General features: G+C 45.2%; 1 protein-coding gene across 3 annotated transcripts in view; it reads right to left on the reverse strand.

The window, feature by feature from the left end:
- Window positions 1–1,621: 1,621 nt before the first annotated feature.
- The window catches only part of LOC124048605 (adenomatous polyposis coli protein-like), a 54,124-nt gene continuing 43,355 nt past the window's right edge, over window positions 1,622–12,390 (reverse strand). For all 3 annotated transcript variants that reach the window (XM_046369557.1, XM_046369558.1, XM_046369559.1), the window contains exons 10-16: window positions 11,323–11,484; window positions 10,916–11,132; window positions 10,609–10,704; window positions 10,137–10,276; window positions 9,639–9,833; window positions 9,242–9,456; window positions 1,622–9,105 (exon numbers count right to left, since the gene is read on the reverse strand). In XM_046369557.1, the coding sequence (XP_046225513.1) occupies window positions 2,661–9,105; window positions 9,242–9,456; window positions 9,639–9,833; window positions 10,137–10,276; window positions 10,609–10,704; window positions 10,916–11,132; window positions 11,323–11,484 (7,470 nt within the window). In that variant the 3' untranslated portion in view covers window positions 1,622–2,660. The remainder of the gene's footprint in view (window positions 9,106–9,241; window positions 9,457–9,638; window positions 9,834–10,136; window positions 10,277–10,608; window positions 10,705–10,915; window positions 11,133–11,322; window positions 11,485–12,390) is intronic.

Raw genomic sequence — 12,390 nt, forward strand, 5'->3', positions numbered from 1 at the left:
CTGGAATAAAGAGATCTTCTGTTAAATCTGACAAATAATCTTGGTTGTACTGTCGTCTCAAATAAAACTGAAGGACCCTGATCTCTTTTGACGAACATATCAAGAATGTTTCAAGGACAGCTTTTTTCCATCTAAATAACATTGCAAAATCTGAAACTTTCTGTCCAAAAATGATGCATAAAAATGAATCGATGCTTTTGTCACTTCTAGGTTAGACTACTGCAATGCTCTGCTTTCTGACTACCTGGATAAAGCACTAAATAAACTTCAGTTAGTGCTAAACACAACTGCTAGAACCTTGACTAGAACCAAAAAAATTGATCATATTACTCCAGTGCTAGCCTCTACACTGGCTTCCTGTTAAGGCACGGGCAGATTTCAAGGTTTTACCACTAACCTACTAAGCATTACATGGGCTTGCTTCTACCCATCTTTCCGATTTGGTCCTGCCGTACATACCTACATGTACGCTACAGTCACAAGACGCAGGCCTCCTAACTGTCCCTAGAATTTATAAGCAAACAGCTGGAGGCAGGGCTTTCTCCTATAGAGCTAAATTTTTATGGAATGGTCTTTCTACCCATGTGAAACGCAGACTCGATCTCAACCTTTAAGTTATCGCTTTAGTAGGTCCTATGATTGAGTGTAGTCTGGCCCAGGAGTGTGAAGGTGAACGGAGGGATTCTCTGCCTCTAACCCTATTACAGGGGCTCCTTGGGTTGTGTCGTGGCGGAGAGCCTTGTCTCAGAATGGTAAGTTGGTGGTTGAAGATATCCCTTTAGTGGTGTGGGGGCTCTGCTTTGGCAGAGTGGGTGGTGTTATATCCTGCCTGTTTGGCTCTGTCCAGGGGTATTGTCGGATGGGGCCAGTGTCTCCCGACCCCTCCGGTCTCAGCCTCCCTCCAGTATTTATGCTGCAGTAGTTTGTGTCAGGGGGCTAGGTCAGTCTGTTATATCTGGAGTATTTCTTCCTGTCTTATCCGGTGTCCTGTGTGAATTTAAGTATGCTCTAATTCTCGGAGGACCTGAGCCCTAGGACCATGCCTCAGGACAACCTGGCCCGATGACCCCAGTCCACCTGGCTGTGCTTCTGCTCCAGTTTCAACGGACTTGTTCACCGGACGGCTGTGAAAATACAACTGAAATTGAATCCTGAGATGCTGACCTGTTGCACCCTCGACAACCACTGATTCTGTTTTGACCCTGCCGAACATTTGAACATCTCGGCCATGTTCTGTTATAATCTCCACCCGGCACAGCCAGAAGAGGACTGGCCACCCCTCATAGCCTGGTTCCGCTCTAGGTTTCTTCCTAGGTTCTGGCCTTTCTGGGGAGTGTTTCCTAGCCACCGTGCTTCTACACCTGCATTGGTTGCTGTTTGGGGTTTTAGGCTGGGTTTCTGTACAGCTTTGAGATAGCTGATGTAAGGGCTTTATAAATACATTTGATTTGACTGGAAGCAGAGCTTAAATTCCATTCACCAAAATATCTTCAAGACTGATACTAAATTATCAAAGCTTGATACACACAACCCTTCCACCAAAATATCTTCAAGATTGATACTAAATTATCAAAGCTTGATACACACAACCCTTCCACTGTTCAGTAACACTGGACACTAGTTTTGCACCAAAAATGTTAACGTTTATTATTTTGATTTACAATTTGTAAGTGTCATTTTTTTCCTTTGAATATACAACCACTACTTTATTGCATGAGAAAATAAAACACGAACAGTCATTCACACAGTGTCATTTTATGTGCTTTAGCATTACAGTGATTACAGGGGAAGTAAAATGAGCTTTAAAAAATTATATACCAACACCAAAAACCTACAGTAATAATTTATTTTGTTCAAAGTGTTCATTCAGTCCTTCTGAGATAGTTAAAAAGCATCCAACCTGATAACAGTTAAACAGCAGAGCAATGTTTCTATCTACTCTTATATAATCTATTTTCCAATGTAAATATTTTCTCAATCGAAAAGGTGTCAAGGGTAACTTGCAGATAATCCCTTTACTTTCAGAGCACACATAAAGATAGTGTAAAATATTACACTACAGCTACCAACACATGTGACCACATACATGTTAATCTTTACTTCAGGAACCAAACCATCAGGTCATGCAAGGAAGAGAAGTTTATAATACATTTGCAGTAGTAAAAGTGAGAATTCATTTTCTTTGACTGAAACTTAGGTTTAATAAAAAATAAATGGAGTAGCATTAAAGTCCATCTTTAAGTGATTTAACAACCCAAATAGGCAACTTTAAGTGATTATCTTTGTCAAGTCAGACAAGATTCAGGATCTTTACAGGGGTTTAAATTAAATACATACATAATTAAAATCTGTACAGTACAAATTCACATACATTATCCTTCAGAGGTCTCCCTCTCTCTCGTTCTCTGATAACCAAGTGTCCCAGCCACATTCCTACCAGCAAAGAAACACGAGCCCAGCAATTAGGCTAGGCATCAACTACAATAACCCTCTACTATCTCACTATTATTTACATGTTAGTGTTTGTACACCAAAAGTTGATGAATCCATGATCTTTGCTTGGTGTTTGAATAATTCTTTACAACAGAGGTCACTAGGTATGCTCAAGACATTTCCCCTAGATCGTGGTTGTGTGTCTGTGTAGTCTAGCCTCAAGGGACTTAAACTGAGGTTACAATGTATGACCCACTTTCTCCAGCACTTTCTCCTTTAGATTCTCTCTTTTTTGCACTGTTGGTGACGCTGACAGGCGTGGGTATCTGTGAGGGTCGTGGTGGTGTGGCACTGTCAGCACTGCTCTTCCTGGGGCTAGGAGTGTAATTGAAAGGGCTGACCCTGGCAGCCACAGCACCACTAGGTGAGCTGTGTTTGCTAGAGTTGGAGGAGCTAAAAGGGGTGCGTTCAGCAACAGGCAGTTCATGGGCCTCTGGGATGATGCTCTGAGCAGGCTTGAGGTCTGGCCCTTTCTTATCAAGACTCTCACTGCTCCTAAACAAGTTTAAATTAGTCTCTGGACCTAGCCTACGAGCATTTACACTTTCATTTTTGGACTGTTTGGGATGGGTTTCACTTGACAAGAGATCAACAGAGGGCATTTTGACTAAAACACTGTCGATTACTGGAGGTGTGTTTGCTGTTGGAGATTTTACAGACCTCGGACTGTTGATGGGACAGTCCTCAATCCTCACCCACACATCCTCAGTCTTGGACACTGCAGGGCTCATTTGGTGCCCCATGGCCATGGTGTTAGAGTCTATGGAGGAAGAATTGTGGCCTTCTGACTGAGATATTTCACTGTCCTTCATCTTCCTCCATGTTCCTTTTAAAGGGTTTCCATCTTTACCGTGTGGGGACCTTTGGGCTGGACTCAGTGGCTGTCGTTCATCCTCACTTTTGCCCTTTTCACTTGACTCAGAGGAGGCAGAGAGGATGGACGAGGAGCTGCCAGTTCTCTTCCAGGTGCCAACCCTTGGAAGAGAGGAGGAGTGTTTGCTTTTCTCCCTCTTCCATGTCCCTGTCCTGTTAAGATTAGGGAGTCTGGAGGGGCTTTCTGAATGGGATCTGGAGATGTCGTGTTTCCCTCCCCTTTCAGGTTTCCCATCCTCATTTTCTGAAGAGTTTTGACTCTGAGGGGACTTTTTCCAGTTGCTTCCCTGACTTCCTTGATAGGGCAAAGTCAACGACATATCTGGCAAAGACGGACTTGACACAGGCGTTTGAGACTGGCTGGTAGAGGAGGGGGACAGAGACTCAAACGAGGCAGACTCTTCCAATTTCCTCTTCAGTGTTGGACTAGGGGCCTCTTTGATGAACGTTGACTGGCGAACTAGGGCAGGTTTCTCCGACCGGTCTGACTCACTTCCACTTGACTTTGTGGATGTCATCCTGGACAAATCTTGCTTCTTAGATGTGCCAGTAACTCCACACTGATTCAGGCTCTTTGAGGCAGATTCACTCCTAGGGATTCCGCTAGTGCTTCTAGTCAAGCCAGTCTGCTTGGGTGGCGTTTGCTGACCCATCTGTCTTCCAGGGGAGGTGTAGGACATCCTACCAGAACCAGAAGACTTGGTTGACGATGTGCTTGGAGAAGCAGTGCGAGGCAGTTGGGATAATTTGTTTGAGGAGCCCAGACCATTTCTTCCAGGTGACACAGAGGAGCGACCAGGTGACTGCATGGGTCTGGTGGTCAAGGACTGCTGAGCTGGCCTGGATGGTGTGGAGTCTCTGGATCCAGATCGTGATGAAGCTTTACTTGATCCCGATTGAGATCCAGGCTGATCCCTGGCGGGACTAGGGTCAGATTTAGCAGGTGGTTTAATGCTTCTGTTTGAATTACTGGAGCTCTGCCCTTGGGTAGGGGGAATTTTTGAGACTGAGGCTGGACCGCGGGCTGGAGGCTTCTTTTGGACTGGGCTAGTGCTTGGAGAACTGCTTCTAACACCAGGGACATGGATCATTGTCCGACCACGAGAGATTGGAACAGTAGGGGCCGTCTGCCTCTGTTGTAATGAGGCTGGGGTCTCAGTGATTGCACGTGGTTTTCCTGTTATGAGACTTTTGTATACTTTTTTGCCCCCTTTAAGAGCTTTTGCTGCCTCCTCTTCCTTTTCTTTCTTTTTTGCTTCTAAAGTGCTCTTTTCACCAGGTTTTAATATCCGTGGGCGTCCTTTGTCAGATGCTGATTTATTATCCTCTGAATTTAAGGGTAAATGAAAGGGAGACCCAAGGGATATTCCAGATTTGAGGGAGAGGATTGAGTCAGAGTCAGATGAGCCTTGTCTAGAGAGACTAGCAGCTGCCTGGTGCAAACTACTGACGATGGAATTGGCACCCTCTTGGATAGCCTTCCAATCAAAAGACTCAGAGTCTGGCGATAAGGCTTGTTCAGAAACTGGACTATGTGTATCAGTGAGATCTAATGTGAGTTCTGGCTCCTCAGCTAAAATGCCATCCATACCTCTCTCCTCAATGGCATCTCCTTGGTCATTCCCCTCTTTATTTCTCGCTGTCTGTTTCTTCTTTTTTGGCATGGCTGAACTGATGCACTCTTGTAGAAGGTCATCTTCTGAGTCGATGCTTAGTGAGCTGAGTGAACTGTTTCTTGAAAAGCACACAGGGGTATCTTCAACATGAAAGGCTTTTGGTGCGTAACCAGAGGCTTGGGGTCTTGTAGGAGCTTCCACCTGAGTTACATCCTCCTCTTCTTCTTCTTCGTCTTCTTTTGGCTGGAGGTCTTTGTTGTTGTTCTCTTGGTCAATGTCACTTAAAGAGCTGAGAGATGAGTTTCTAGAGAAACACATCGGTGTGTCTTCAATGGAAAACTTCTGCTTCTCATCTGGCACTGGCCCCATGTTTTCTTTGGATGCTTGTGGAAATATTGCCTGCTTCTGTTGCTGAGGTTTTGTTGGAGCAGTCTGTGGTAGATTTGCCCTGTTTGCTCTTAACGATGGCTTTCCACAGTCTTTTGTTGAAGCTTTTCTCTGGTCTTTGTCTTTTCTGAGTTCTGCCTTTTCCTTGGCGAGGTTAGGTTCCTCATCCTCAAAGTCCAATGAACTCAGTGAATCATTGCGTGAGAAGCAATAGGGTGTACCCTCTATTGGTGTGTAATGCTGTGGCGAGTCAAAAGCAAACCCTGGCCGTGGCCTCTCCGCATTTGGTGGCTTATCTGTGAAATCTCTGGATGCCATTTTTGTCTGTTGCATTTTGGTTTCTTTGTTTTTATCAGGGTATGAAGAAAAGTTGAATGGAGGCTGGGGTTTCTTAATCATCCTAGCTCTGTACTCACTACTCTGTGGCATTGGTTTAACAGGGGAAGTGGGCTTCTTTTCAACCTCCTGCTGGACTAGGCTAACAGGAGAAGCTGACGGGTGCAGTGGTTGATCGAACATTTTCTGTACTCTAAAGGATTTGTGGATTTTACCTTTTGGCATGGCTGAACTGATACACTCTGCTAAAATATCATCCCCTTCATTTTCTGTCCCGGCAGCTTGTGTGGAGGAAGAAGTAACACCTGCATCTTTTTCCTCTGTACATTTACCTTCTGGAATAGTGTCCCTTCTTTGACTGGATGATATTTCTGCACGAGGAGGAGCACGGCTTTCAGCATTGGCCAGCTCATTAGGGGGTGAATCAATGGTTAGGTCGCTGAGAGATGTGGCTGTTGAGAAATTGATAGGGGTTCCCTCTACACAGTAAATCCTAGGCATGTCCTCTCCATGGGCAAAGTTCACAGTCTTCTGTTGTCCTCTGGTTTGTGAAGGGTGTAATTTGTACACAGGAAGTTGGCTTGGTTTACGGGCAGTAGGTGGTGGTATTCTAGAAGTAGTGTTGGAAGGGGATTGCTTTTTGAGTTTTCTTGATGACTTTGTTGGCATGGCTGAGTTTATGCATGCCTCCAGTATTTCTATATCGTCATCATCTGAATCATCCAGAATGTCTTTTTCCGTCTCACGCTTCCCTTGGCTTGGGGGTTCTGTAGTGTCATCATTCTCATGCTCAGCCTCAATTCCCTGGTCGTCTTCATGAACAGAAGGCATGATCTTGAGCTCATCTTTCTGAATGTAAGGTTCATCTAAGCTTAAAGCACTGAGGCTAGATGCACAAGAGAATCCTTCTGGGGTACTCTCTGTCGCAAAATGTAGGAGGGTGTCATTATCCGGAAGCACCTGGACTTTCTGGACAGCAGCGTGTACCGCAGCATGTCTTGGAGCCATATCCGCCCTCGGAGGCGGCGGAGGTGGCACCTTTTTGTGTTTCATTGGGGGTGGATGTTGATTTTGTGGGGGTGGTGGTGGTGGTGTTTTGCTTCGACTCGGAGGCATGGTCTGACCAGGGCTGTCGGGCAGATCGCTTGGACTAATGATTCCACTGGGCATACCGCTACACAATTCACTCTGTATAGAGCTAGCGATGGAATGGCTCTCAAAGCTGTCGAGAGAGCTTACAGATGTGCATCTGCTGAACATGAGGGGTGTCTCCTGCACATACTGTTCTGGGGGGCTTTTGGGGGTCTGGGCGCCACTTTTGGATGGGGATTTGACTCCAGATGAAAACTCAACAGCTTTGTGATGTCTGGATCCATCTCCATGAACTTGACTATTTCTTGGAGGCTTCATTCGGACATACTGCACAGACGACTGGCTCTCAGTTCTGCGTTGTTCTTGTGTGTGACCACCAGTGGACTCTTTCTCAGAGATGGGAAGAGTTGGGTAGTTACTAGTAGCATTTACGTTCCTCTTGCAGCCCTCCATTTCGTCCTCCTCTGAGGACAAGGATGACAGAGAGCTACCCCTTGAGAAACAGATGGGTGTGTCCTCAACACAGTACGTCTGTAGTGTCTCTTGATTGACGGTAGGGGGTTTGGATATTGTGTTCTTCTGGCCTGGCCGAGTTGGCCCTAATCTCATTTGAGCCGAGGAGGGATGTAGCTGCATTTGTCTTCCTGCATTCTTTATGGATAACACGGATGATGTGGAACCATCTTGGCTCAGATTGTCTTTCACTGAGCTCTGAGTGGAGGATGACTTTGAATGACTAAACATGGATTTTTGGGAGGAGGAGTCTGAGTATTTCAGACTGTAATCAATGGGTTCTCCATGATGTTCCTCGTTGTACTTCATGCTGTAATTGGTCGGCTGGTCATCTTGTTGTTCTTCCTCTGAGTATCGCTCACTATAATTGGTTGGTTTGTCATCACTGTAATCATCCACAGACTGGCACATAGTCTGGTTATTCATCTTTTTGTTAATTCCTTGAGTGGGACCAGCATTGCTTTGATCTTGTTGATTGGCGTTCCTTGATCTGAATCCTTGTGGCATTTCGGTTTGCACGAACCTGGGCTTGTACTTGAGTTTTTCCTCACCCTCACTATTGCCCTCTGTGTACATGGGGTAGCCTGGGCTTTGAGATCGCACAGACCTCTGATCTGTCCGTTTCATCTCCTCCTCCATGTGCTTAGGCCTCGCCCACCTTTCATTTTGGCTTGGACTTTGCCGACCAGAGTTCAGCTGCTCATCAGAATACTTCAGGCTGTAATTGATGGGTGTGTCAACTTCTCCATCATCATCTTCCATGTGGTTTGCATTGTGGATCTTGTGAGCGAGGTCTGCAGGATATTTTCTATAGACGCAACACTTCCCCTCATCATCCTCAGAGTAAGAGTCCACAGATGGCTTCATCTGGCCTCTTTTGCCATAGCCGTCAGTGCTGTTGACACTGTTGAGACTGTCATTTGACGCCCTGTATTCTAACTTGGGCATTGGACAAGGTCTGCCCGACTGATCGGGCTTAGTGTAGGGGTATACATTTGAATGACCATGTGCTGCAGTGTTACGGTGAGGGTCTTGATTAGGGCTCTCTGGTGACCGATCATCCAGACCAGTCAGCAAGTGAATGCTTTTCACCTCCTCCATCACCATGGCGATCTGAGCAGCTGTTGTGGCAGGCATCTGCATTCTCTTAGAGTCATGATCTGGGGGGAAACCCCCAGGTGCACCCCTCAGTCTGTCTCTGTCCTGGCTTCGATCCCTCTCAGCCCTAACACTGTCTATGTTTCCCCTTGGGTTCTCTCTGGGTGACGGGCTTGATAGAACTGGTGTGTTCACGTAAGGGGGGCGCACAGGCACACTGTTGGGGCTAAACCCTTCCGATCTAGAAACACCATCGTAATCACTGTAGACATTCTGCTTGTGCCTGCTTGGTTTACCCCTGTGGGACGCCTTGGGGCTTAAATTGTCAATGTTGTCAAATGTCTCAGAGAGGTGCTGAGAGTCCAGTTCCTCGATCAAGGCTTTCTGTTTCCTGACGTGAAGAGAGGGCAGGCTGGATCCAGGCGACATGATGTTGGCGTCCTTGTATTTGGCGGGCCTGTTGGCCATGAGGTTCCTCAGTGCTGCGGCGCTGCCCATGGCGATCATCTTGTGCTTGGAGTGGATGAGGTTCTTCAGCATGCTCACAGCACCCATGTCCCACAAGGACTCCTGGTCCTTTGCGTTGCGGGCAGAGAGGTTCCACAGCGTGCCGCACGCGTTGCTCACAATAGTCAGGCTGTGAGACTTCAGGTGCTGCAGGAGTGTCTGAAGACAGTTGTTCTCTCTCAGGATTTGCCTACAGACAGAAACATATGGTCTTGTAAGCTTTCAAGTGTAAAAATTATTACAGGGGATACAGTAAAATATTTAATAATTTTAATATTTAACAGCATAATACTACAGTTTATCACTTTTGATTTTAGAAAACACACCTGTGATCTTCATTTGTAGCAATGAGACTAGACACGTTGCGTAAGATGCCTCCTCCACTTTCAATGATGGCAAGGGTGTTGGTTTGGCTTCGGTACGTCAGAGTGCTAACCAGGAAGGCCAAAGCCCCTTCAACAGCACAGATGTCAGCTTTGTTCTCAGTGCAGTGAGCTGACAGGTTCCACAGGGCACTGAGGACACTCTTCAGAGTAGACTCCTATAAAAAGGAAAAGATGACAAACTATTAGCCAGTGAATACATCTTTAGGCAAATATCTTGATCAAATTCCTATTGGACATTTCATTCAAATATTTATACATTATGTGCGCCGAATTATATATTTGTACCAAAGTAACCAAGGTGACCTGTAATTGAAAGTGTATCCATGATGCGTCTCACCTTCTGTACCTCCAAGGCACACTCCATCAGAGCCCTGACGCTGCCCACCTCGCGGAGGGTCTTCTTACTGTTCACATCTGCACGCCAGGACAGGTTCCTCAACACACTGGCAATCACCTGCTGTAGATCCTCACTCTCAGACTTCAGCTGAGCCACCATGGCCCTCATGCATCCCTTCATGGAACACAGTGTTGCCTGAGGATTGAAGATACAGAAAGATGCTTATTATTAAGTTGAAGTCATACTTTTTAGAACAAGATTATCATTGAATACACTTACTCTCAGGTGTAAGCACACATGTGGGAAGGTTTCCCAGACTCCGATTGAGCCTACTCCGAAAACTAAAAAGCATGCTCATGCTTTTTTTTACTCTAGGAATAGGCTTAATCTGGACCTGAGGAACCAGCCACAAGGTAGACATCCCAAAATGTTCTGTAACAATTCCACACACAATCAATCTATATCTGACATTAGGCTACATAGTCTGAATAAGCTTACCTTATTGGCAACATCCCCAAAGGTGAGGTTGGTGAGGGCCATACCGGCGTATCTCCTCAGAGTGACGCTGTAGTGGTCGCTGGTGAGGCCATAGATTTCACAGTCCACTTGGAGCAGCTCCCCTATAGCCTGCAGGCCCCCTGGGAACACACAGCGCAGCAGGAGAAATGCCAATCAATACATTGAATTAGTCTGCCCCATGAATGTTCTACTATATTATGTCCTATGCAACGCACATAATTAAGGACATTGCAGAAGATCCTACATATTTACAGTGATGAATACATCAATTATTTCTCTAACATAATAAGTAGCTCTGTTCTGTTATGGTTGCTTGGTGATGATAATGGTATGAAATATAAAATCCATCAAATGTGTTATCTTTAAAGATCACTGCCTGGAAAGCAGTGGAGCTGATTACCTTGGTTAATTATTCTAAGTAAAAAATAATGTGCATTTGATGAATGCTTACCGAGCTCATTCATAGCATGCCTGTGCTCTTCGTCGAAGGACAGCTTCATAAGAACACACACCGCTGGGCAGATCTGATGCTCCACGGGAGAGGGCACTGGGGTTCACACAAACACACCATTTGGTAAGAAAAATCCATTACCTATCCAAATGTCCATTCACTAACCAAATCAACACAGTTCATCTATACGACAAAATATTTTATTTCATATTATATTTAATTGAAATTATTCTTGTGAGGTCAGCAATACATACACCAACACATAAAGACTAGATACACAAAATCAATACAACACAGTAAGCCTCACTGGGGTTCTTGTCCTGGTCCACTCCTCTCTCATGGCTTTCCTGCCACTCCCAGCAGGTCTCACAGTAGACCCTGATCTGCTCCAGGAGGTGCAGCACTCTGATCTCCCTGCGACCCCTCTTATCATCAGGCTGGGAGTGGATAATGTTATGAAGGGCGGCGCTGGCTCTCGCCCGGGCCTCCTTGCTTCCCCGTGAGTTCCCCAGCAGCACAGAGTCCTTGAATTGAAATAGAATCAAATGTTATTTGGGGTAAAACAATTATACATTCATCGACAAGATATTTGATCCCAGAGGATTTCACGTGAAAGCATGAATTTACACATATTTCCAAAGTGATCGTTCATGTTAAAACAAATAACTGATTTTTATCAAGTTATCTATAAAGAAAAAGTGTAACATTTCAAACCTTGTCGTTGCCGTGGAGGAGCTGGATGAGTAAGGGAAGGCAGCCAGACTGACGCATGGCGATGCAGCTGTCCTGAGAGCTGGACATGGCAAGCAGAGTGCGAGACATGTCATCTTTATCGTGGGTCCCCAGCATTGAAAGAAGGGAATATACCATCTCCACCTGTAGGGCAAGAAGGCCGACCATGAGAACAACTATATTGTAGAAGACACACAGATAATTTATAGGTCAAAACAAGTTATTCATATCTAAATTGATAACATTATACCCCTTGGGATGCAATCTAATTTATGTGGGCTACTTCTGTTAAAATAAATGTCAAACTTTTATGCAGCGCAGCAGGAGATGGTTTTATGAAATTGCTAAACTACACTGAAAAAAATATAAATGCAACATGTAAAGTGTTGGTCCCATGTTTTATGAGCTGAAACAAAAGACCCCAGAAATATTCCATGTGCACAAAAAGCACATTTCGCTCAAATTCTGTGCACACATTTGTTTACATCCCTGTTAGAGATCATTTATCCTTTGCCAAGATAATCCATCCAGCTGACAGGTGTGGCTTATCAAGAAGCTGATTAAACAGCATGGTCATTACACAGATGCACCTTGAGCTGGGAATAAAAGGCCACTCAAATGTGCAGTTGTGTCACAACACAATGCCACAGATGTCTCAAGTTGAGGGAGCGTACAATTGGCATGCTACCTTACGGAATGTCCACCAGAGCTGTTGCCAAATCATTTAAATGTTAATGTTCTCTACCATAATCATTTGAGAATTTGGGAGTTCGTCCAACTAGTCTCACAACCGCAGACTACATGTCGTGTGGGTGAGAAATTTTGCGCATTGTGAATGTGAACAGAGTGCCCCATGGTGGCGGTAGGGTTATGGTATGGGCAGGCATAAGCTACAGACAACGAACACAATTGCAATTTACAGATGGCAATTTCAATGCACAAATATATCATGAGATCCTGAGGCCCATTGTGAGACCCATTTTTTAAGGTAACTGGGACCAACAGACGCATATTTGTATTCCAAGTCATGTGATACCCATAGAATAGGAC

The sequence above is a fragment of the Oncorhynchus gorbuscha genome, linkage group LG11, assembly GCF_021184085.1.
Source record: "Oncorhynchus gorbuscha isolate QuinsamMale2020 ecotype Even-year linkage group LG11, OgorEven_v1.0, whole genome shotgun sequence".
NCBI lineage: Eukaryota > Metazoa > Chordata > Actinopteri > Salmoniformes > Salmonidae > Oncorhynchus > Oncorhynchus gorbuscha.